Here is a 26,074-nt window from a genome sequence, read left to right as displayed (position 1 = left end):
CAATGCACTAAGACATCAGGCTTGCTATATTTTCTCTTATGCTCTGAGACTGAGTCTGTGCATGTATGAACATCACTATCAAGTATAAACTAGAGACAAACCAATCTAATAAATAAAAGGAGTTAGTGGACTATAAATAATATTTACCTTCTTTTCCCTTGCATTTCTCTTTCATATGTGTAGACTGGAAGGATGGCTCTACCATTGCTTGTCCCCAGCAAGTAACTGAGTATTTCCTCTGGCCTTTGCTCCATACTGGTGGCTATCCTTCAGCTTCACTATTTTTAAGCTGTATGAAGCACAGCAGAGATGCTGAGGAGATACCAGGCATTGTGCTATCTAAAATTACCAAGGGAAGCTTTGGTAATGAGTCCCAAAGTTCTATCATAAGCAGATACCTTGCACCAACCAGGAGTTCTGTCAGACTCTGACAAAGGCAACTGGACACTATGAGAACCAAGAATCAGCTTAATCCTCTTTTGGCCATGTTCAGGTGGGGACAGCACTACAAGCCAGGCAGTTACTGCTGAAGGGCTTGTCTGTACCAACTCCTTCTGTAGAAATACCTTACCTTTAGTCAGAGTACCTCTATGCAGCAGTAAAGCCTATGGCCTCTTGAGAAGCACAAAAATCAAGCCTCAGTCACTATTCTGGATGTAGAGTCAGAGCATCCCCACACCAGCAAGGACAATGTAAGTATTTATATCCAAATCTTAGAGCTCTCTCACCTGCCTATAGAGACACTGCTCCTCTGGGAATAACTTCTGCCTTACATTCACTTGGTTTCTTTGGACTCTCCCAACTTGACCAGAAGATGTATCAAGAGTAAGAAGCAGAAATATGGCCAGGTGATGACAGTCAGAGGAGTGATGTAGGAACAAAGTTAGACAGCTGACTACAGTGATGATTTCTGTTTGCAGCTTCCCACAAGGCAAGCTTTCTGCTCATGTCTGTATCCACCTGCCCAATCAGAACAACAGTAAGAGCAGTAAAATTAATAGCAGCTTACTGTAGTTACAGTAAGCATATTATTTAAAGAAATATGCCATGACCAGTGGAGGAATCTTGAAGCAAATGCTCTGCAAATACCAACTGTGCTGTTAAAGGGCAAATATTAATGAGATTATCAAAAGCCAGGGAACAGAGCTAAGTCAGTACAGCACCCATCACATTCCTCCATCCTTTCTTTTTGCTAATTGTTTGAGGTGTAAACAAGTAAATGTTTGCCAAAGGATTTGTGCCTTATGAAAGCATGAAGCTGTGCCAAAATTTAGAGCTGCTCCACTGAGGCCCATGTAAGTAGGTTGGCAAGTCTCAAGCTGCTGAGAAACCTTTCTTTCCCCATGTATGGTACTTGTCCTGTTCACAGCATGACAATGAATTACACAGCCAGTAATGAAAAGATCTGCTGCCTAAAAAACACTGTTGGCACTGGCCTGAGCTGTACTATATCATGTGGAGTGCAGACAGATCCTTCAAGAAAAATAAATTAGTTTTACCTCTGTATTTCTCCTTCCCTACAAAACCATACGGCCAACTCATTAACAAAGGAACCTGAAGAACTGAAATGGCAACCATGGCCACTCCAGCTATCCAACCTTCTATCACTTTTCTTTCTCAGCAATAAAGAATAGTTTATGAACTCTATAAAAAAAGCAGGCTCAGGCCTTAGGGATTTTAAAGAGAGGGAGCAGCCCTTCCAAGCATACCAATAAAATGATATTACACGTGCCTGAGCTCCATTAGCACTATTTTATGGCCCTCTGAATCAACACCAAGTAATACAGAACCAGAGACTACACTAGAAATTCCATGAAACTATGTGACAATTCAACAAAAGGGTTGTAAAATACCTGTTCTTGAAGCATTCACCTCTGGACTAGAAAAAGTATCAAAATACACTCTGTATTGTAACAGGATCTTCAGTGTGATCTCATAGTTATTTTCAACCTCCTATTTTCATGGCATTGTGTCTTCATTATCAGTATAAGTAGTTTTAAGAACAAGTCATTGCAGACAAATGACTCAAGTGAGTCATGTAGGTGTGTTAGATCACATTCTTCTGTCACTTGCTAGCAAAAGTTAGAAATTAGCATTCCTGCAGTAAATGTAGGACCAGGCTTGCTGCTGACTGAGTAATATTAAGAACAGCTTGCAGCAGTCAGAGATTGCAGGAATCATGCAGTACAATAATGGCTTTCATTATGTTGAATGGAGATGAAAAATGAGAACAGAAGTGAGATAAAAGAGAGAAATCCTCTGATAGCACTATGTTATTAAATGCTCCATCATGGATTTTGTAACAGTGCATGTATACTGATGTGTTTTAATATAAAAATGCATTTAGTTTACACAAAATAATGCTCCCAAGGAAACAGGAGATCCATGTACTGAGAAAAGAGCAAGCAGCTATAGCTAAGAGCCTATTAAACATTAACCTCCACAAGTCTGCTCAATACAGGCTGTGACAAGAGATCTTATTTGCACTGGGCAGAGTGCACACAAAGTATATTTTTGTGGTTCTCTAAAAAAAGATTGTATTTACAGTTTATTCCAACACTTGCTAATTTCCTGTCCCTTCCAATTGTCCTCCAACCCATGCTGGATTTTAGAGGCAATCACAAGCACAATATACCACTCCTACAAATAGGCTGTTTTCTCTGACTTCACAGCATATGTTTATATTAATTAAAACAAGGGGAAGAACTCATCTCCATTAAAATGAAACACGCAAGTAGAAAGACAAAAGCTACCAGAGAGTACCAGGCAGGCCCAGCACTCACTTTTTCAGGCTGTCTAGATTCTTAGGCTACTTGGAAAACTTAAACAAAGCAAAACCAGAACCTCAAACATAGTTCTCACTGAGAACCCTCTGTTGTCGTTGTTTTATTCTCACATATTAGCTCCTGAATGCCTGGCAATCTGTTTGATGTTATCCTTTAAAATCCAGAATGTAGAAAGAACATGTGCTCATTTCTATTAATATGTCACATTTCAGTAGCCAAGCATATTTTGGAATACATTTGGTTCACCCTGTGAACTTGCATCTCAAAAAAATTAAGCAATTTAAGATATTTTTTGTTATAGTTATACTCACTCCTAACCCTGCTTAGCAAAGAGTAAATAATTGTACATCTTCAGAAATCTGATCCCGGTGTTCTCAGAACACTCTTTGGTATTGACATTCAAATATTAATCATAAGTTGAATTTTTCAAACATATTTTAGGTCAGGCAGCTGCATTCTATGTGGAATACTAAAAATGTCAATTTAGTCAAGTCACATTTGCAAAGACTAAAAGAGCAGATATCTGTGTTTCTTATAAGAAAGATTATAGAATTGCAACAACTTTTGTGCTTGCATAAAAAATAAATTTTACTATGTAATTACCTATATGCATTTCTCTGCATTTCTGAATTACTTAAGATTAAGAATTCTTTGAAATGAAATGCCTATTTATTAATTTTTAGTGTTGCTTGAGAAGTTTGTGAATCTGTGAGATGAAATCCATTGTGCTTTAAAGCCTGATCTCCTTTAAAACCAGGGACATGGGTAATATACAGCTAGGATAAATCAACTTGGAGCCATAAAATGATCTGCATGCATCCCATGCAGAAGTATCACATCAGCATCACTCTTCTAAACCATTATGGATCTCCACAGAATGTTATGAGGAATGAGGTTTATTAGCAATTGCATGTTTTCTGTTCTCACATGAAGAAAGATATCTCCAGTACAGCATATACTGGATACAAAACAAGCTCAACATTTGTTTAGCTCAACCGTGTGCTCAACAGCCACTGTAAACCTGAAAAACTACCCAAATCCCTCTTACTATCAATAGCTGCCAGCAACCATCTCTCCATTCCCCAAGAAGACAATCCCACATGGAAAACCTGCCATCCTCTCTACCTATCAACTCTGACTGATGCAGCTGAGTCTTTCCAAAACCTGCATGAACTGGAGTAGCTGCTTAACATGGCATCAGTTCCCACCATCAAGCCTCACAACAGTTACTATGAGAAATTTTCTACTATCAATAGTACTTGGGCCAAAATAAATAGCATCTGTACAGGACTTTGTCAAACTAAGCACAAATTGAGAAAAATATGGTGAAAGCCAGGGAATATTTGTTTAATTTCCTAACTTTGCTAGGTAGTATTTACTGGCAAATGGTCCAGTCAGAAGTATGAGAGCATGAAGTGAAGCTTCTAGCCACCTCTTGCAGTCTGAACAGAGCAAATTTAGAGACTTTTAGGTCTTCCTAACCTTACACTGTAATAATAACTTCCATTGGTGCACCCTAAACAACAGACTGTTGTTTTTCAGGAGATGTACTACCATCATACCAAAACTCCTAAATATTTTATATAGCTCAAACAGCTCAATGTATCTGTAAGCTCCCTCAGGCATGCCTGATTCCATCTCTTAGCTAACACAGGAGTGCTTTGTGACCCTCAAATAAGATTCTTAGGGAACACTTATCAACTAAAACTAAAACTACTCTTGTTCATAACCCCCCAAAACCAGAAAAGAACTCACTTCATTCAAATCCCAGTCCAGCGTTCTTACACACAGATGGGATGAATTACACTGGCCCAAGGAACAGGTCCTCTGCTTTAGGAAGGCTATTGCATTGGTGAAGAAATTTTTCTTTCTCTGGCAAATTCTTTGCAAATCATACAAAGCCCAGATTTTACACTGCCTGAGACTCCACCTCAATAAAAGCTTTAAACCAATTAACTATGGAGACCTCAATGATTAGGGAAGATTAGAACATCCCTAGAATACTCTTTGACCTATTTATTCTCAAAGAGAATAATCCTTCCACGTCAAGAAGCAGTGACACTAATAGGACAGGTGGTTGAGGACTCCAGCTCCGAGCTTCCTCCCACATGAATGAAGAAACACAATAGGTCAAGGGCATCCTTGAAGGAGAGGCTAAATCACAGGCAGGGTCTAAGATACTTAGCACTGTCTCTAACTCAGTTACTCTTCCTGCACTTATTTATCTCTTTGGACAGACAGAATGACAGAGATTATTGGGAGAAGGGTGAGATTGTTACATTTCATATTTATTTTCAATTATGTGCTGGAAATAACTTTAAGGATATGAATAGCATCAGCAGAAAATACTGAGAAAGACACTAGCACAAAAAGACCTCATTCCCCATGTCTTGAATACCTAGTTCTATGGGCCCTGGATGAGAATCTGGGCAAACTTTTAGTAAATTTCAATGGAATAAGAAAACACTTCAGTAGTTTGGCTTTAATTACGAATTATACATTTTCAATAATTGTAATAAACTGCACTGGTTTCTCCACCCATTGCCATTACCTAAAAAGGACTCATACTTGCATCTTGCATTTCTACCTCTCTGAGGTGCAAAGTTCAAACTGAACACAATACTATCCTTGCTTTTACCTTCCTCAACAAATTGTTGAATGAACATAAAAAATACAAAGTTTCAGTCACAATCAACTGTAGTCCCAGAAATACTGAACTGTGCAGTGAATTTACAGTCTCTTGTATATACAGCACAATACCACACTTTAATGCAAGAGTTTAAGGGCATCTGATTACTATGGTCCCAAGAAGGAAGTAGGGAAAAAAAAGTTACAAAAACATGGCTATACACTGTGTTCTGTTTTAATGATGAACTTATTTGTTCATAACTTGGTATTAAAAGGCACTTCTTAACTATCTCATTACTACTGTGTTCACCCCCCTCTTTGCTACTTGATTCAGTAATTGATCTCTTTTTGGCCTCACAAACTGCATAATCAGAGGAAACTGGCCTGTGGCATTTCAACTAGAAAGCATCAGATCTATTTTTCTTAGGTGCTAATACCTAGGAGACATCAATTAAGCTCAAACTTCATCAATGTAAAGCTTTTTCTTAACTAAGGTACAGATTAGTTTTTTTTACAGAAGCAAGGAGTCAGGTTCCTTTCTGATATAAAGAAGGTGCAGCACCAAAATGTCATCCAATTTATTGCATCCAAGTATTTGTCTTTGTGTCCTAAAAAAGTAGAGCTATCCCACAAGATTATTTGCTTACTGGCTGTATACAGGACTTTTGACAGAAAAAAAACCCTGTTGTTGTCAGTGCAGTGATTAAGGCTGCAAATATCAGTGGTAATTTTTCATGAGAAAAAAAAATCATGGTAGCTCATAGGAAGAAACTGACAGAGATATGCAAAGTCAACAGGTGGCCTTCAAATGACACTAGTAAAAGCCATGTTTATAACAAACAAAAGGAGTCAGCTCTTCACATAAGAGGAAGTAATTTATGGCACTCTTTGCCAGATGAAATCTTGGGAGTGAAAAACATACATGTGAGCAAGGGGTACACAAGACAATTACTTTGGACATCACTCTATACACAAAACACATCAAGACCAGGAAAGCCTCTGAGCATAGGCACAAATTGATGGAGTAATTAAAGGAAACACCTTGCTGCCCTATTGTTCCTCCTCCCTGGATATAGCCAGTGTGGAGGCAGGACACTAGGATAGGTAGATCCCAAATCTGAGCCACTACAGACATCCTTATGTAGGACGGCCAGCCACTAAGAGGATTACTCAGTGAATTCAGTGCTGTGAATGATTGCAGCAATGATGCATTATCTGATTGCACTGGGACAGCCTGCAACAGCTGAGTCTTTACTGGGTCAGCAGCTGTGCACCACAGAGGAGGGAATATTCTGTTTCTCTCAGTAGCACCCCATGTAACAGTGCAATGCAGCCTTGGCTTCAGGTGGGTCAGCAGGGTTACACCTCTGCTTTTTCCCTGTGCTACAACTAAAATGTACAATAGTGTTGTCTATGGAGCAGTTAAAAGAAATTTCAGGGCTCCTGGCTCTCCCCCTTCATGTGATGTTGGGGTGATGAATAAAGCTAAAACAATGATGTCCCCTGCACAAAATTCCCTGGAGCACAGTGCAGATGTGACATGAAGCTGTGCTATCAGGGCTGCCAACACAGAAGCAAAAGGGCCACAGTGACAAAGCTGTTCCTCCTCCTGCTACTCACAAGATAATACAGAATCTCTTCCTCTCTGTGATCATGGCAAACCAGCTCATGGCTGATCAAGGCTCTGTAAGACATACAAAGTGTCAAATGATCTATATTTTTAAGACCACAATTAGGTGGCATGAGGATTTTCAAAGGCATTTTCTAATTCATGTGGTCACAGGTATTTTCATGAATGCTAACTGGATTAAATAATTAATTTTTATTCAGGTATCTGTTCATAGAATACAGATACCTTCAGGAAAAATACAGACAATGATTTAACTTGAACAGTAATTTAAAAAGAAAGAGTATTAAGTATTCTTTCCATTTTGTACCCAGACAGTGATGAAAACATCCTTGTTAAAGAGAGGAACAACATTAGCAAAGCTGATAAGCATTCTCTTGTTTAAATAACCATATAACAAAGACTGAAATAACTAGTATGTATATATGGCATTTTCACCTTGCTTTATTGGCATACAGAGAGAATAAAGCTGACTTGGTGTCTATCTGCTGTTCTACCTTGCTATCGTTTCCATTTTACTCAAATAATGGAATTCAGCAGAGCTTTTTCAGACAGAAGTAATAAAAAGCAAAATCACAATTTGCAAAAAGACATGTTGCTGCTTTTCAATCCAAAACTCGTACACTATTCAGTTCTCCTATTATTTCCTTTTGTTCTCCCAAGACTATTTATATATATGACCTTTTACCTGAGACCATATCTCTTAATAAACAGCTAAAGGTTAATCTCTTTCGTTCCAGTACAACCTTAACCTCCTGCAATTATTACCACAAAACACGTACAAAGGTCGTAAGTTGTGATACAGAAAAAAAGAGAGATGCAGAAACCCATTCTTTCTAGAGAGAAGTGCAATATAAAAGAGGAAATTACAAACATTGCAATAACCCTGTGATATACCTCAGTGCTGGCAACTAAATCTATGGAATATCACAGTATTTTCAAGGGAGAAGAGAAAAATATGTCTCCAGCTGTCCAGAAGAATCAGTTACCAAGTGCTGCAAAAAGTTAAAACTGGTAATATTGGGATCAAAGATAATTCCATAATTTGTAAAAGTTATAAAGATTTCACTGAAACTCAACTTCTCGTGACTGAGTTACAAATAAGATGCCTACTTAAGATTAAAAAATAACCAAAGTGACACAACAACATTGCTCTCTTGCTGGGTGTACCTAATGTGTGTGTGTTTTCAATAACAACAGAGCCAAGATCAGTTCCAGGAGAACATTTTATTCTCCCCTGCAATTCTGAAAACTGGAATCTGATTTATCTATTTACTGTAATGTTATTCATAAATAGCAAAGGATGATCTAAAAGAAAAACATGACCTAGCTATGGGAGAAATACAGGCTCCCCAGACCTTCATCTCATATTACAGTTGCCTAAACTCTGTCTTGGCAATGCTAAACTGCATTTCTGATCTAAAAATCAAAATATTCACTTTGAAAAAACTTTTTCACGTGTGGAGTTCAGAGATGTTACTTTAAAAAGGAGTATCTAAAGATGCAGTAAATTAGGGAGTCCTAAATGTCTCTATATTGTACTAGTTATCAGTGTAAGATTTCCAGCATACAGACCCCTTTCCTTAAAAGTGGAACTGAGATGTTAACTGCTGGCAAATCAGGTCAAATGCTGCTGGGATCTGATGGATAGATCAGATTTTCAAGAGCATACATATTCAGGCACACAGAGATCATCTGGCCCCTTCTCTCCCTTGCATCACATACTCCTCTTGCTCTCAGCCCTGCTAACACAAGTAAGTTTTGGGGCACCAGAAATCCTGCAAAGCAGTGGATGTTACAGGCCCACCAGTGTACCAACCACCCCTCCTTCAGACTGATCCTCACAGTACTCACAGGAGGGATTTTAAAGAATGCCTAAGACTTACACTGAAGACAAGGAGCACTTCACTAGTCTGTTTTAATGGTAAAAAGAATTAATTCAGCAATGAGCCCTTCTGAAGCTCCCACCTTGAAGGTACTGCAAGCGAAGCTGACAGCACAGGTCAGTAAGAATTAAATCCCCACAGGCTGAAAAGTGTCTTACACATCACCACTTCTGATGCCTGCAATATGTCCTTGTTACAAAGACAGCACTGACTGCTGTTTATGCAGTGGGAATAACACTGATCTTTTAGTGTAACCTGATTAACTGAACAACTAATTAATGAGAAACAGAATAAACATTGGGGAATCTGAACAGAAGGAACTGAGAGATCTGTCTTGGTAGAAGAATTCTCATCCTCCTCCTAACATCTTTTTTCCCCCATGGGTGCAGCAAGGATGATCAGGAAGAGCTGGCTAGAGCAGGGGCTCACATGCTTATTTTACTGTACCTTTTCCTTGGTGCTGATCTGGATGCTTCCTCTTTGAAACATAGTGGTGTAGTGACAGTGATAAATCATGGTGGCACCTCCCCCCCCTTCGAAACAGAACCACCAAACAACCCACAAAACAACAACAGATGATGAATGAAGAACATTGCAAGTAAAACATATGCAAACACAGACCAGGATACACATACAGACTCATACACTATTTTTCTTTACGCTGATATTATCATGGAGCAATGATAATATCACTGGGTATTTGCTTAAACGCAAAATTGTCAGAGTAAAAGCAAAGTTCATGAGCATCTATCTCAACTGCAACATTTGCCAGCTGGGTTAAAAAAATTTATATGGGTAGAAGGATAGAAAGAGATGTTCTTTATATGCCTCTACTTCTTTTAGATGTCCTAAATAACAGCATGATAATATATTACTTTATAGAATTTAGCACTAATGTATTTGTGTAAATATTCAGGCTTGCATTTAGTAACACCATAAGTGACAGACATTATATGGTGAGTCCTTTACTGAACTTCAAGAGCAGAAACATTGTTTTAATACTACATATGCAGAGTTGTCAAAGACAGCAGAGCTAGAAGCCCCAGAATGCTATTTGGTAATTACATCTGGAATTGTTAGGGCATCACCTGCCCTTTCACCTGCCTCTCTGAATCACAGCCTAAACATAACCATTCTCCTCATTCCAGACTGAATCTGCTATAGGTGAAGGGTTTGGAGGCTCTCAAACTTTGCCCTACAACTCTCATATTGCTCATTTCCTGTCAGCTTGCATCTTAAAATGTCATTCTAGTTGAATCACTATAAATGCCTCACTATAAACATGCCCATCTGCTCACTGGTGGACAACTGCAAAGTGAATATGAGAGAGAAAACCAGAGACAGACATTCACAGGTGCTCCTTCTCCTCAGGCACTTTCCACTCATCTTCACATCTCCCAGGTGAGCCCACTCCTATCCTTGGAGGTCTTCTGGCCCAGGCAGGACAAAACTGGCATGGCTTGTCCAAATACAGGAATACTTCCAAAAAACCTGAAACTTTTGTTGAGACCTTCGGAGAGGATTTTCAAAGGAGATCAGTTTCTGCTGTCTTCTGATGGGAAAGAATTAATCCACTACTGAAAGCTGACCAATAAAAAGATACTAAAATGGTCCAAGACATGCAAGAAGAATTAAGGAAACTATCTAGACCTTGCAGCCTTTGCCAGGGCAGCATAACATGGCTTAGAAGCAGATGCCTTTCTTCCTGACGCAAATGAGGCACTGAATAACCACGGGGCCAGAGCACTGAGATGGCAGGGGGGGTTGTGCCTTATTTAGGGGGAACCCACTCAGCCCTGGAGTTGGTGTGTTTTCAGCAGTGACTCCTCTTTGTTGTCAAGATTAGATCCTCATGGAGAAGTTTTGAGCATCTTTCCTGCCTCTCCACAGGGCTGAAAGGCTGAAATCCTACCAATGGCTGAATGATGCCATCTGAATGTTCCATTAGAAGGAGCAAGCAAGCACTCCACTTTAAGCAGTGTCATCAAAATCAGCTGGAGCACTCTCATAGGCATAGAAATGCACCTAGGGACTTGTCTGTCTGGGTTGAGCACCACACACTTTGAACATGCCAACCACCAAAGGATGCAGCTCTGTGCAGTGATTTGCTTGCCTCCTTAGAAATACAACAGCAGGCTTGCAGAACACAGTGTATACACTTTTCCTGACATTTAAATTAAAAGAACTATTTACACCTTTTCTGCCATTTAAATTAAAAAGAAATATTTATGCTTTTGCCGTTTAAGTTAAAAAAAAACTATTTTGACAACTACCCCTCTTAACTGAAGTGGCAGTTTTTCTTAGAAAACTTCAAACAAGCAGGATAAAAATTCAAGAAGGCAACTGCATTAAACTGCATTAAAATAAAAGGATTGTTTTGAAACAAACAGTGTTTTGCACTAGTGTTTTTGGTCTCTCATTGAGAGACCAATTTCTGTAGCTCTTCAGGGAGAGAAATCTGCCTGTTTGGAGGACATCAGAATGCACATGTATTATATTTCCAATATTGAAATTGCACATGGATAATTTTACTTGACTTTGTAATTTCAATTTTTAATCTAATTTTAATTCTATGTATGGGCTTGCCTTCTCTTTTGCATCAGGTGAACAGGGCTATGTATTCTACCACCTAGTGGGGGAAGAAAGAAGAAAGCTTTTTGCATTCCTGTCCCAAAAATGTAATCAAGCCAGGAACAGCATTACATCCTTATCATGCCAGTGCTTGTGTTTCACTGTAAACATTTATGTGCTTTGAGCTGACTGGTTCTTAAAACCAGAAGTGCTCTGTCAAGCAGGTGTTAAAGGGAAAAGGTGAAAAAAATAGAAAAAAAAAAAATCTTGTAATACAGCAGGACTAAGTAATAGGTTGTATGTTTTATTTGAAGACAACACTGAGATAAAAAACATTACTAAAGATCAGGTTTCACCTGAAAACATTAGAAGGGCTAATTCCAGAAATTCCCAAGAGTGAGTCTCGTAACAGTTTGCAAGCCCAGATTTCCCTTGCCACTTGAACTAAATGAAAATACTCTTCACTGCCTAACTTTGATCATTAGGGAAGTCTAATCAGTGTTATTCAAAGATCCCAATTCATTACAGTTGTAACAATACACCACTGGCTAGCTATAGAACATAGGACTAAACAGAGCTGCAGTTTGAACAGTACATTAAGATCTTTGGAAAGGAAAGGTCCTCATTCAACATTATTATTTTTGATGTTAATGTAGGTTTTGTAAACATTTTTATTCAAAACATGATAAAATTGGCAATACTGCAACTCAAGACTGACTAATCTTCCACTGCACAACTTACCACTCAGTTTAGTAACACACAAATTCATCAGGACTATACCTACACACACAGCAAAACATAAGCAACATTTTATTATAATATCTTGAGACTTATGTGACAAATGCACAGCAGTGCAGATACATGTAAACAATTAATTCTCTGGCAGTGTAACATTTCACAATAAAAAGCATCTATTTATGACCCTGAAAACAGGAATACAGAGTGGATAGCTAATCAGAACACTCACTCCAATTCTCCATCCATTTTGTTCCAGAGCCTACTGATCAACAGATTGAGACTCTTCCAGACCTTCACTGGGTGAGGAAATTAAAGTTAAACCTGAAAAAAGTCTTAGGTATTGCAGTAATAGCTGGCTGCAAATGAGACCTGCAAACTCCAACTTATAATGAAGAATGTACATGTCATATTTCCACTCACTGGTCACCTGCCTAGAAGATCATACAAATCTCATTCTACTAGGTTGAGTGAATGCAATTTCCCATTGAAATAAAAAATATTTTAAGATAAATTTTCTATTTTGTGAAAATTACACTTCTTTAACAGAGGTTTACAAAGAAAATCTTCCCTGCATTTCTAAATATAATCCTACCTTGTGCCTAAGCAATGAGCAAGAGGAAGCCTTACAGTACTGGGAACAATGCAGGGACTGGAATGCAGCTTGCAGAGATTTCCAGCTCCTTTACTTTCTCAATAATGATCCACCAAGAAAGCAAGCTAAAAAATCCCTCCACCTGGTGCAACTTATCTTTCCCAGTGGTCAAGAAATCTTGGAAAAGAAGAAATATAACTGGGGTGAAGGTGCTCCCATGCCTCTTCAGCGGACACACAAAGTATGAACAGTAGTTCAACTACCAACATCTTACAGAGTCATGGTATTTTCCCATCTCTAGAATTTATTAACTTTTGGCTTCCTCAAAAAATGTTTCCTCTAAGCTGCTGCAGTCTGTACTTGAATCAAATGTCCCTAATCCTTCTGGAAACTGTAGCATTGTGGATTCACTTAGCTATGACCAACATGGTAGACAAGATCCTACTTCCTCCACTCAAGCTGTTTTTCCTGTCCAATACACTGCTCATCAAGAAGCTTGATGCTTTAGTGACTTTATCTGAATGATCCACATATTCTTGTTGTCATTTTAAAAGAGCAGTACTCCCTGCTTTTAAAAATCCACTGATTTTACGATGAAAGTGTGGGAAAATATTAAAGTATCCAGAACATGAAGTGTCAGGAGTCATGGATGTTTGGGAAGATGGTAAGCATCATCAAGCACATGAGATGAAGTACAATCCCATTCTGGGAAGGGATGGCAGGAGCCACTGCTCCCCTGTTTCTGAGTATTTGCTCAAAATTAATTAATTAGGGTTGCGTCAACTTCAATAAAGATAATTATGAGCGGATGAGGCAAAGCAACAGACACCTAAGCTGTCTCACGAACAACCAAAGACTGCAGGGAGAAATAATATTCTCACAATACCTTTACTCACTAACTGAAGATAGGTTCCTGTTTTTCCAGTTGAGATTTCAGCACCCAAGGAAGAGCCCGAGGCCATGAAAAAGAGATAAGAGTAACAGCAGGGCTCATTTTGTAATGCAGCAAGCTAGAAAGGCATAGAGCACTGAACCAAGTGCATTGTTTGATGCAGTACTTCTGATGTCTTTCATTACTTTTTTAAACCAGTGTTACTTGGTTTCAAGTTTTGCTTCAAGTTAGTCCTGCAAATTTGTGTTATTATCCTCCCTGTATAAAAAGTTTCATGCTCATATGTGCATGCTTACCTGAAGCCTTTCTTCTGGCCTCTTTAAAGTACTTCAGTTTTTTACAATTACATTCTTCTTAACCTATTTTGTTACTGAAGTGACCATCAACTGCTAAACATCACTGTCATCTGCCAGGCAGATAATTTCCATTACTCAGAAGTTACTGTGACTTCAGTAACATATTTTAGGGAGAACATTGTAAGTCATCAGTCATTCTTCCTCCTTCCACAGAAGCATTTTAGGTTAGCATTAATACCAGCTAAAAGGCTGAACAGCTATAGACTTCCTCACTGATTCAACACATAAGAAAACAACCAACCCTTCTAAAGGGAGCTGGGTCCAACTTGTACAGATTTCCCTGCAGTTCAGATTCAACAGGCCCTCCTGCAATACACTGCAAATGCACTGATGCTTTCAGCTGATATCAAGTACTCGAGGGGCAGAGCTTGGGTTTACTTATAGTTTTGCCAAGGTAAAAAGCACTGTATTTCTGTAACATATTTTCTGATGTTTCCATTCCAGCCAGTGAGAGCTATGGTGATTTTATCAGTGGGTGCCTGCAAAACCCTACCAAGGATAGGCAAGGTAGTTCAATCCTTTCAAACTCAGGTGCTCACATCCTGGAAGGAAGTAATTATCTGCACCGCCAACGTATGAAATAAGTTGATTGCAAACCAGCTTCATGACCATTTTGGGCATGGTCTTCAGGTTGCTTTCCTGTAGTAGAAATGGCACAAGCCAGGCAAAGCACTGCCAGCTACCATACTCATTCTTGTCAACTTTTTTTGGCCTTTGGAATCCTCTGATGTTACACACATTCTCTTCCCTCCAAATATATAATATTTTAATTATATTACTTTTATTTAATTATATTCCTTTATATTACTTAATGTACTTTCTTCAAATAGTAACTATTATTTAATATTCGTTTTCAAGTGCACTCAGAAATCACAGTTCAGAGTTAAAATGAGATTTAAAACTCAGGTAGGTATTTGAGACAAGCAGACTTCAAAGTGGTAAAGGCTGGAGACCTCTGCTGTCCTAAAGCATGCAAGTTCCTCATCACTGATGCACACCATAAATTATCACTATATCAGAAAGCTTGTCTACTTCCTGGAATTATTCTGCCTCTTCATTTAAAAATATTTAATTTTTAGCAGATATATTTCCTATATAAATAACAATGAGTAGCTAAGAACACAGATGTTTGACAGTACCAGTCTCCAGACTAGCAATGAAACTTAGCCTATCAGCAGAACATCAGAACAATGCCTGCCTCCCACTGACCTAAAAGTTTTCTGAAATGAAACCTGCATTACTGATTTACTATAAGAAAATGAAGTATTAGAGATACTCACTTTTACCAAAAAAATTCTTGCTAGCTCCTCACACACAGGCTTTTCTTCATCCTTCTTCAAACCTTCCAATTCAAACAAGGTACTGTAATTTTCCAGCATTTTTGTCATTATCTTGTTGCATATCTCCTGTTCTTTTATACCTTCAAATCCAGAGGGCACGCTAAAATTTGACAGAACACAAAGCAGTGTTACAGGTACTCAACATGCAAAAGTTCCTGCAAAGAGTGTCTGTAACATTTCAGTCATGGATACAGGCACCAGAAATTTTGTCTTGGGAAGGAGGATTGTATCAATGGGGGTAACAACTATCATGGTTTGTTTGCTGGTTTTCTTACGGATATTAAATACTGTATCTATTGGTCAAGCTATCCACTCCACAGAATGTAGGTAGAGGTCTGAGACAAACACAAAATGAGGTCTCAGCAACTTTGCTAAAAAATTGGGTTCATGACTGCAAGAAGGATGAGTCAATGTTAAGAAAACCCACATGCAGAGCAGAATGCTACAAGTTAAGCAAGATCTTTGCAGCTTCAGGTGATGCCTTGTTGCCACACATTCTGTAATCCCATTTTTGAGTTGCCATCTTCTTGAAGGTAGGCTTGTGACTCATAGTATTTTCTAAAGTAGCCTAAAAAATTCATATAAGAAGTGGTTTCAAACCTCCACTTTCTGGGAGAACAACTACCTGGCTGCAGAAGAAGTGCCTTCTTGTTCTCTTGAATTTGGCTGCAGTGCAGCCAGGAATTACTTGCACAGACATTAAAGGCACACACAAAAGGCAAGATACTGACTTAAGAAGTGTTATATTCCAGTCTATGTTCCTTGCTTTCCTTATGTGTCTCAGACAACCCTCTCTTGTTGTAAGAAAATGCAAATTATTCGCAACAGAGCACACAACTAATTGAAGCATTTAATGATCATCTTTTGGAATACATGCTTTTTGCACATTTTATTGGACTTTGGTGCTCAAAACTGACTTAAATCCCATCTTAATGCAGATGTAAGACCTCCAAATAATTTTCTTTGTCATTTAAAATACTTCATCCAGTGTTTCTCATTGTACAGTATTTCCAGCAGATGCACTTTCTCCTCAGTAATCCACAAAGCAGTTGCATGGATAAGAATTTTCTAAGGAATTTATAAAGTGTCAGTGACCACAGATAAGGAGACACAGAAAAACAGGGAAGATTTGAAGCAAAGATGTAGGGGACAAAAACCCAGAAATGAAAAAAAGGTTCAAGCATTTTTGACAAGAGGACAGTTAGTGGTTGTATGGGAGGAAAAAACAATCCAACCCCCCCAAAAGTGACACAAGTACTCTCTGAGCTATTTTATCAGTGAGTGCCTGCAAAACCCTACCTAGGCAAGGCATGTAGTTCAATCTTTTCAAACTCAGGAACTCACATCTTGGAAGGGAGAAATTATCTGCACAGCCAACACATGAAATAAGGTGACTGCAAACCATCCTTTTTACAAGAAGATATCCCTGTGATATCTACAGGATATCACAGGGATGTAACTTGAAAGTAAACCATTGTTCAATATGACAAGCAAATTAAAATGTACAATTAAATATCTATTGTAGAACTGTAACTATTGTTTCCTGGGGCAAAAAATGCATTTCAACAAGAAAGTTCTGAAAGCAGATGCCCCCTGAAATTTACTATCAAAAAATGCCTTCTTGTAGGGGTTGCATGCTACTGATCTTTCTCTATATTTTACTCTCTGCAAACTCTACATCCCTGTGTCAACAGGAAGAGGACCCACTGCAGCACAACAGGTCTTTGCAAACTCCAAGGAATCATCTTTACTGCTGTAAGTTCAACATGCAATGCATGATAGTCACAGGACCTGAAGTTTAAAGGAATTGGATTATTCTACATTGCAGGTCACTGTCAACTGAAAAATAGGTCAGTCTCAGCTGCCTTTAATAAATAATAAATATCTTCATTGATGACTTAGATGAAGGGATTGAGCAAATCAGCAAATTTGCAGATGACACTAAGCTGGTGGGGAGTGTAGATCAGCTGGAAGGCAGGAGAGCTCTGCGGAGGGACCTGGACAGACTGGAGAGTTGGGCTGATTCCAACGGGATGAGGTTCAACAAGGCCAAGTGCTGGGTCCTGCACTTTGGCCACAACAACCCCATGGGGAGCTCCAGGCTGGGCACAGAGTGGCTGAGAGCAGCCAGACAGAGAGGGACCTGGGAGTCTGGATTGACAGGAAGCTGAACATGAGCCAGCAATGTGCCCAGGTGGCCAAGAAGGCCAATGGCATCCTGGCTTGTGTCAGGAACAGCGTGGCCAGCAGGTCCAGGGAAGTGATTCTGCCCCTGTGCTCAGCCCTGGTGAGGCCACAGCTTGAGTCCTGTGTCCAGTTCTGGGCCCCTCAGTTCAGGAAGGAGATTGAGGTGCTGGAGCAGGTCCAAAGGAGGCAACTGGGCTGGTGAAGGGACTCGAGCACAGATCCTATGAGGAGAGAATGAGGGAGCTGGGGCTGTTCAGCCTGGAGAAGAGGAGGCTCAGGGGAGACCTCATCACTCTCTACAACTCCCTGAAAGGAGGTTGGAGCCAGGGGGGGGTTGGTCTCTTTTCCCAGGCAACTCTCAGCAAGACAAGAGGGCACAAGAGGTCTCAAGTTGTGCCAGGGGAGGTTTAGGTTGGACATTAGAAAGAATTTCTTCAAGGAGAGGGTGATCAGACATTGGAATGGGCTGCCCAGGGAAGTGGTGGATTCTCCATCCCTGGAGATATTTAAAAAGAGACTGGATGTGGCACTCAGTGCCATGGGCTGGGAACTGCAGCGGTAGTGGATCAAGGGTTGGACTTGATGATCTCTGAGGTCCCTTCCAACCCAGCCAATTCTATGATTCTATGATTCGATCCACTGGTTTCACATAGTGTGGCCTCAGACTAAATATAGAAAAAAAGGGACAATGCCTATTGATGGGTGTGCATGTGCACATGGGTCAATTCACTTAAAAGAAAGTCACATATTCAGCAAAAGATAGCAGTTGGCCTGAATAAAAGAAAATGTACATATGCAATAAGCTCATGCAACCATCCTGACTTAAGGAAGCCCCTCTTCCCCTGCTAAATGAGCTGGCACAGTGCAGAGCTTGCTTGATAATTCAGGCAGATCTTGACTGTTACCCTTTTGATGTGCTTCTCTATAACAGGGTGCCACTGAAATAAGCCTGGTATACCTATTAGTCTAATTCCTAGGAAGTGAACTGAAAATGTACTAGACCCAGTTCAAGACAAGATAAAGACTGCAGATAGTGTCAATGAGTTTTGGAGCAGAATCTTGATGTAAACCACATCTGCTGGGAGCCAACACCTTTCTACTGGCAACAACTAACAGTAGAAACAAGAAACAGTAGAACTCCCTAGGTGAAAAATAGCCCAGCCTGTGAATTTTCCATGAAGCACACACATAGTACTTACTTTTTGCAAGCTTCAGGCTTTTTTGCCCTCTCTTCCCCAGTTACTTTGTCAGTTAAACTTCACTGAATGAGATCTGTGAAAACTCTACCATCTTATTCTGAACAATTCTGTACATGTATGGTGATACGTATATGTAGAACATAAGGCTAAAACTCATAGCTTTAGTCTTTTATCACCCCTTTTTGAATGTAACTGAGCAAAGCAGCATGAATTGTTTTATTTTGGCAGTGTAACATACATTATCCATTGCCATCTCTCTGCCACTTAAACAGACATATTTTATGAAGTTTCTAATTTATTTTTTCCTTTAATTGCTGTTATTAGACCTCCATCATGGTAAGGGCTGTTACACTCTTTGAGCTATCCATGGTGACCTTTTCTTTGCAATGCATCTTCAGTTCAGCATATATAAATTTAGATTATAAGCACGCATCACCCTGAATAATTATGCAAGTTAAAACCCATCTGTTGCCACACTGCATGATCCACCAGCCTGACTAGACTTTCCGAAAATGTGTGTAAAATATAGTAATATCTTGCTACAGCTTTTCTTAACCTGTAAAGTCGTGATATCTACAGATTTCTCTTCAACTCACTAGAAAAACTCAGTCCTATGAGAAAGTGTTCTCTCACATCACCACTTTCCTGATCCACACCTTTGGAAATTTTTAATATTCTTTTGTCACAATTCCCTTATGTCTAACTTGCATGTTAATTAGGCATTATAACTGTGTTGCTTTTAGAGTCAGACACACATTTTACTCCAGTCAAAATTTCCTTAATGGTGGAACTTCATTCCTTTATAGCCACATATGTACAGACTACTTCAGCAGCAGCACCACAACATCAGCTTCACTACCAGAAATTAAGTTTCAAGAATGGAGGAGGGGATGCTCAAGAAAGTTAGTCTCAAATGGGTTAAACCACATCAAAGTCCTCTGTCACAACTCTTACTCAAAACTAAATTGACCTGAGGTCAGATTAACTCACTGTGAAAGAATTACTTAAATCTTGTGTGGTAGATAAATGAATTTACCTCAGGGTCCCTGCAAACAAGCTCTAACAAGCTAAATGCACAGTAGGCTTATGGGACAGTGAATCTCCAGAATCTACAGAGAGTGGAGCAGTAACACATCCAAACATGACTGCATCCAGCACGAGCCAGGCTTCCCTACAAGGCTCTCTCCCCACCCACCACACCTGAGAAACTTGCTTCAAGTGGAGATGAGGGCCAGGAGGAGTTAGGATGTAGTCATCTGCCTGTGATGAGCTGGACTGAGATCACTGAATTGATTTCCCAAGGCAACAACTGCTGACAGCTCCCTGTCACAACTGGGAAACAGTGATTTACATGGAAAATGCTGTGTCTCATTACAAATTCCCAAAGGTGTTCAACCCTATCCCCTGAGAGTTGAAGAATGCACATTACCATTTCCTGAAGTGACTTGCAGAAGTAGCTTGTGTGGAATGACAGATCATAATCCTAATTTACAAACCACTAAGGGCTATATGCTCTGTCTTCTCTGACAGCTGTTTTGCTATTTCTACAGTGTCTTTTGTAGAGGAACTCCACAAGGTCACCTTATCGGTCTCCTAGGGGATCTTGCAAGAAGAGAAGAAACTCAGAAGCCAGGGAATGTTGCATTTTGTTTTGTTTCTACAGTCCTTGCAAAACACTTCCATTAGTACCTCAGATGCTCATGAGCTCCTCAGTGAGCATGACTGAAGATTTTGAGAGCAGGGCTGCAGTAATCTTAGAAGGTTACAACTTCTGGCAGTTTGTTTCATCCCCCTAGACAGATATGTAACAGATATGACCCGATGGCCACAGCCAGGCCCTGTTCTTCAGCTGATGAAAGTGATTTATCTTGAAACAAACTGGTGGAGCTAAAAACAGGCATGGGTTCATGTCTGCAGACTGCTGCAAGATCAGAGGCTAACAGCTAAATATACAGCAACACTAACTTGAGGCAGGTGCTCACCTCACTGTGTCCAACTCATTTACACACTCTGCATCATTTACAGGCTTATGTCTCACCATTTTGGACCAAAAACAAGGGCATATATAATTACTGAGATTTTACTGTTTGATCCTGATCGTGGAGTCACATTTTTTGTGGGTTTTGACTGCACTGCCTGAAAGCAAAGTCTGTTCACATAGTGTTTCAAAGGAGTTCTAGTTCATTGAGGAGTTCTAGTTTAGTCCCTCTGCTTCAATTTCAGCTTCATAGACCAAATCCATCCATGTAGGCTTCAAGTTAAGAAATTAATGCAGAATTTTAGATCATATTTTAATACTTACAAATTCAAAAACTCATTGAAAGTCTCTTTGAATCTCTGAAATACCTACTGCTATGCTAAAGATGATCTATTTTCTCCATACTTAAGAGATAATCTACCTTTACCTCACATCTAATACTTTTCTGTACAACCCTTCAGGTCACTTCTGTTTCGTAGTCATCTTACAGATATAACTGCACCTAGAACTGCTGTTATTAGACCTCCATCATGGCATTAGACCTCCATCCTTGAGCTATCCATGGTGACCTTTTCCTTGTAATGCATCTTGAGTTAATTTCAACAGGATACCCATTCATGTAGCATTTCAACAGGATACCTGCATCTGTCAGTCACTTTTGGGGGGATGGAGGAATCTCTCACAATAAGCTCAATATCTCTACTGCAACAGCAAAGAAATTAGTGAGAGCTTGAATGATGGGGGCTGCATAAATAGATCGTTCTTTGAGAGAGAGTTGGGGAAAAAAAAGTGCAAAGGGATCCTCTGCTTGATCTCTAACTGGCAGACCACCTCAGGTCTCTTACTATCCCAACCAAGGGACAGGATTAGTGCAGCAGCCACTATGATACCCAACTCCAGAGAGCAGAGAGGAGGAGACAAATCTCAGCTGGTACTCTCCTTCCTCTTCAGCATAAGCTGAGAGCTGAGCAGAGACACTCAGCAGCCATAACTAAGGCTACAGCTCTACAGGAGCTGAAATTCAGGCCACTGGAGAGTAACTTCCTCCAAGAGTAACCACACTGCAAGCTTTAATATTCTACACAGATGAGCCCCATGACAGAAAAGACAAGTCTTTTATGTTCTGATATCTTCATGTTCATGGTTCCACAAGGGCTGTATTTCTCTGTATACTTGACCTTTAGCATCCATCACAATAAATATGAACAACCCAAGTTGGAAGAAAGCAGTGCACTAAATCTCAAGCCATCAGATTTCCATGTTGAGTTGTTTGACCTTGGAACTTACATTGTCCTGTATCTTACATCACATTTCATTACAAGGAATAGCCATATCCTCCCCTCTTCTATCCACTAGAAATACAGAAACTACAAGATAACCTTTGTTAGAAAAGCACCAGTGCAGTTTGTCAAAGAGTACATAAGGAAGCAGGGGAAGTAGTGGACAAGAAAAAAGTGATAAGGGTTGAAAGATGAAGAGATGAGATAAATTACTGAGAACATGACATAGAAAAATAGAATGAGATGAAGAGAATTAAAATGAAGTCAAAATGTCTGGAAAGTGGCCACACAGGGAGATTTATTCAATTGTTAAACAGCTTCAGATATGGAGTAGGACATAATATGTTTAATTAGCTAAAGTGTCACTAAAAAGGCCCTGTAGAAAGTAATCTTTCACTATCAGCAGATGGGCTTTATTTTCTCTGACACTGTGCATTAACTACACAGACTCCAGCACTGATTTTAGACATGAGTGTGAATTTCTGACAGAAAAATTTCAGATCTTTCTGCTTCAGCAGTATAATTGCTGACAATCTGGATGCTAAGCCTTCTTTCCTTGTCCCAGTGAAAAACCTCACACACTGTTTTGGATAAACAACACAGAGAGGAGCATTCAACTGCAACCACCTGCTGATATTTAATTTCTGCAGCTAGTGTCTCTAGGGGCTGTTTGCAGCCAGCAGTAAGACCTCTCTTGCCAAGGCTTCAGGCAGCCTTACTCCAGAGCTCAGAATTGTGCTCTGAGGATCTATCTCTGGCTGCTTGGCCAACCAGTTGTCTAAGTCCTATGCCTCAAGTTCAGTCCTGCAAGTTCTCCTCCTCCTCCTCCTCCTATCAAAGCTTTTTTTAAACACATGGTTACAGTTCCAGCAATTTGAGACTGCATCCATTAACCCAGGACAAAAGGGCATTTGAACTGGTGCTCACAAACCTCAGAAGCACCATTCTGAACTTGAAAAGAGAGAGATCTGATGAAACACAGAATTACCAGATAGACTTAGTTTAAATAGAAACTGCATCCCTTATTCTGGCATTTGGGTCTTCTGAAAAATGGAGTTGTTAAGTGTCAAGCTTTGCTTTCAGTGGTTCTTTTGCTACATGAGCACTTATTTCAATGAGCACTTATTTCAATGCATGTCACAAATGCTGGTCTGGCTGCATTTGTATACAGCCACAAGAGCCCTTGTGCTTTAATATCCAGTGACCATGGCCTTTTCCAATCTTCTGCAGTGGAATGAGTGGTTCTGCCCCTCCTACATGCAGACCCTATACCTTACAAAATTTTTTTTGTCCTTTCTATGCCATCATAGGAGCAGAGGTCAATTGAGGCAACACTTATGCAGCTTTTAAGAAGTCTGCTTTTGTTCAGATTTGGGAATGGCAATTGCAATTCCCAACTGAAGTTCACTGCATTCTACACCAAAAAGTATGCAGAGATAAATTTTACATTTTTGTGAATGACGTGATGAATAAATTAATAATTATTCCAATAGCTACTTAGGAGTTTGAGTCAGAGATTTTAGTCACCGGTCTCAGATTTTATAATTTATTTTGTTTGTTCTTGATTCCACCAATACATTTATGCAGAAATCCCCAAATTACCTATACTAATATAATCTTTAAAAATTTGTTTTGCTTTTCCTCCTCAGAAATCTGCAGTATTGTACTTCCATTAACTCTCCCGTTCATGTGTTCCTGCACATACTACTGCCTTTTGAGTTTTCTCTTCCTTTGGAGAGGAAGACAATTCTTTTCAAAATATGCCTTATCTTTTTGCAATAACACAGCTAATGTTTTCATCCTGACATAATATGATGGATCCTTTCACATCCATGAGCAATATCTTAAAGATGAAGCAGCAGTGAAGTCACAAGGACAAGCTTTGGTTTAAATGTCTCATCTCTTCATGTTCTCTCCCTTATCAATGGAAAAAGATATACTCCTTTAAAAAGACAGCAGGCAGCATCTGGCCTAGCTATATGACACTGGCTCCATACATTAAAAGGAGCCTAATTTCTGCTTTCTCTGTTTAAAGAAGTCTACTTCTTTCCATTGGCTACAGAGGAGGCCTAGACAGACAGTCTCAACAGGCAATTAATCTAATCTTAGTCTCATAAATCTACTCAAGTTTGTTCCAGAGTGAAATTTTAATAGGATCAATACAAATACAGCATTTGCTAAAAATAAATAACTTTCTTTTCAGATACCACACACCTTTCAAGACTGAACTAAGCTTCTTTTGTGTCTCCCATGTCTTAGACCTCGGATGCCAGTGACTGTATTACAGACAAGACCAGGGTGAAGATGCTAATGGTGCACTGCATCACAGCAGCCACTCCAAAAAAAATGCTCACTCATGTGATCTTGCACTTGGAAATAACTTCTTGCTACTGCTGCAAGCTTCACTAGATTGTGTCTTCACCACAAGCACCAAGGAACTGGGCCCAATGAAAGTAGTAAAACTAGTGAGTCCAATAAGAAGCCTCAAGAGGACAATCATAGAATCATAGAATTGGCTGGGTTGGAAGGGACCTCAGAGATCATCAAGTCCAACCCTTGATCCACTACCACTGCAGTTCCCAGCCCATGGCACTGAGTGCCACATCCAGGCTCTTTTTAAATGTCTCCAGGGATGGAGAATCCACTACTTCCCAGGGCAGCCCATTCCAATGTCTCATCACCCCCTCCGTAAAGAAATTCTTTCTAATGTCCAACCTAAACCTCCCCTGGCACAACTTGAGACCGTGCCCTCTTGTCTTGCTGAGAGTTGCCTGGGAAAAGATAACCCCATAACCTCCAGAACAGTTTCTGAACACACTAGAAGGTTAAAGAACCCAGAATCATCAGCATCTTCAGGATAGACACCAGATCACAAGGCAAAATCTGCAGACAGTATGCAGTATCCATATCTAGAAATTATATGGCACCTGGGTGGTGCATAGGAGTCATTTTCCTCCAGGTATCCTATCTCCAAGCCTTTTCCAGTGAAGCATTCATATTATTTGATGGCAAAGGAAGCAAGCTGTATGAGCACAAGTCTCCTTGCACCTACACAGTCTGAAGGCCTTTCATTGTTATTCTCCTGCTCTGCTCTCAACACAGCAAGAGAAAACTGACCAACAGTCTAGTAAAAATAGAAAGAGGAGGTGGGAGAGCAACTCAACTCCCATTCAGCTCAAACAATAGTTTTTACACTAGAATTTATCACAAAGCCCCTGTCATTGCTTCTGATTGATAAAATAATCAGTGCTTTGAGCTACATTTCTGGCTGTCTGCTCTGTTACACTGTTCATCAACATACAGGGAAAAGTGAAAATACCAACTTACTGAAAGCAGTTTGGTCCAAACACAGTGGCAAGATTGCAGAGGTTCATCCTGTTCTCTACATGATGTTCAGCAACCTTTACCAGGAACTGGCACAAATACTTCAGCAGGCAGTAATGAGCATCAGGCAGTTCTTTAAGGAGCTCTTTCAAATTGCTTTCCTTCTGCATGTCATTCCTAGTGTCTAGAAAAAAAAGAAGAGAAACAGAAATGTTTATATTGTTTTCTACACTGCTACCAATTTACTTACATGGGTGAGCAAGCAGTGGGATCTAAAATTTAGTCTTATTTTTCTACTCAGAGACACAGAATTCTCCACACCACTGTTTTCTCAGGGAACCTGAGCCTTTATCCAAGAGGTTCACCTTGGCCACCACGGGCATTGTTTCATGCTCACCTTACAGCTGTAGTTGTTCTCCTGAGCAGAGTCAGCAGTGGTCATAGCTAACAGGAGAATATTTACATGGTAGTACATAGCTACATCTGCTTTAACTCCAGCTCTTCCAGATCTCCTGCTTCCATGGTTCTTCTGGATCTTATCTCTACTTTTCAAAAACCTCTCTCACAGTCTGTCTTGGTTTCCCTTTCATAAAAACCTTCAATATGAAGAAAGCAAGAAGAGAACTCAAAGCCTGCAAATTCTTTGCTTCCTTCCTCCTCTGCACAAGAAAACACTTTCCAAAAAGTAAT

General features: G+C 39.7%; 1 protein-coding gene across 19 annotated transcripts in view; it reads right to left on the bottom strand.

The window, feature by feature from the left end:
* FAM13A (family with sequence similarity 13 member A) overlaps nt 1-26,074 on the bottom strand; it is a 129,587-nt gene that overhangs the window by 87,934 nt on the left and 15,579 nt on the right. For 16 of the 19 annotated variants that reach the window (XM_071742869.1, XM_071742854.1, XM_071742857.1 and 13 more), the window contains 2 exons: nt 25,388-25,568; nt 15,357-15,516 (listed from right to left, as the gene is read on the bottom strand). In XM_071742869.1, the coding sequence (XP_071598970.1) occupies nt 15,357-15,516; nt 25,388-25,568 (341 nt within the window). Of the gene's footprint in view, nt 1-728; nt 851-4,541; nt 4,657-15,356; nt 15,517-25,387; nt 25,569-26,074 lie in introns of those variants that run through there. The other 3 variants (XM_071742871.1, XM_071742872.1, XM_071742873.1) reach the window with 3 other exon arrangements.

This window comes from Heliangelus exortis, chromosome 4, assembly GCF_036169615.1.
Source record: "Heliangelus exortis chromosome 4, bHelExo1.hap1, whole genome shotgun sequence".
Lineage (NCBI taxonomy): Eukaryota > Metazoa > Chordata > Aves > Apodiformes > Trochilidae > Heliangelus > Heliangelus exortis.
The sequence above is the reverse complement of the archived record's forward strand: the minus strand, read 5'-3'. Positions and strand labels throughout refer to the sequence as shown.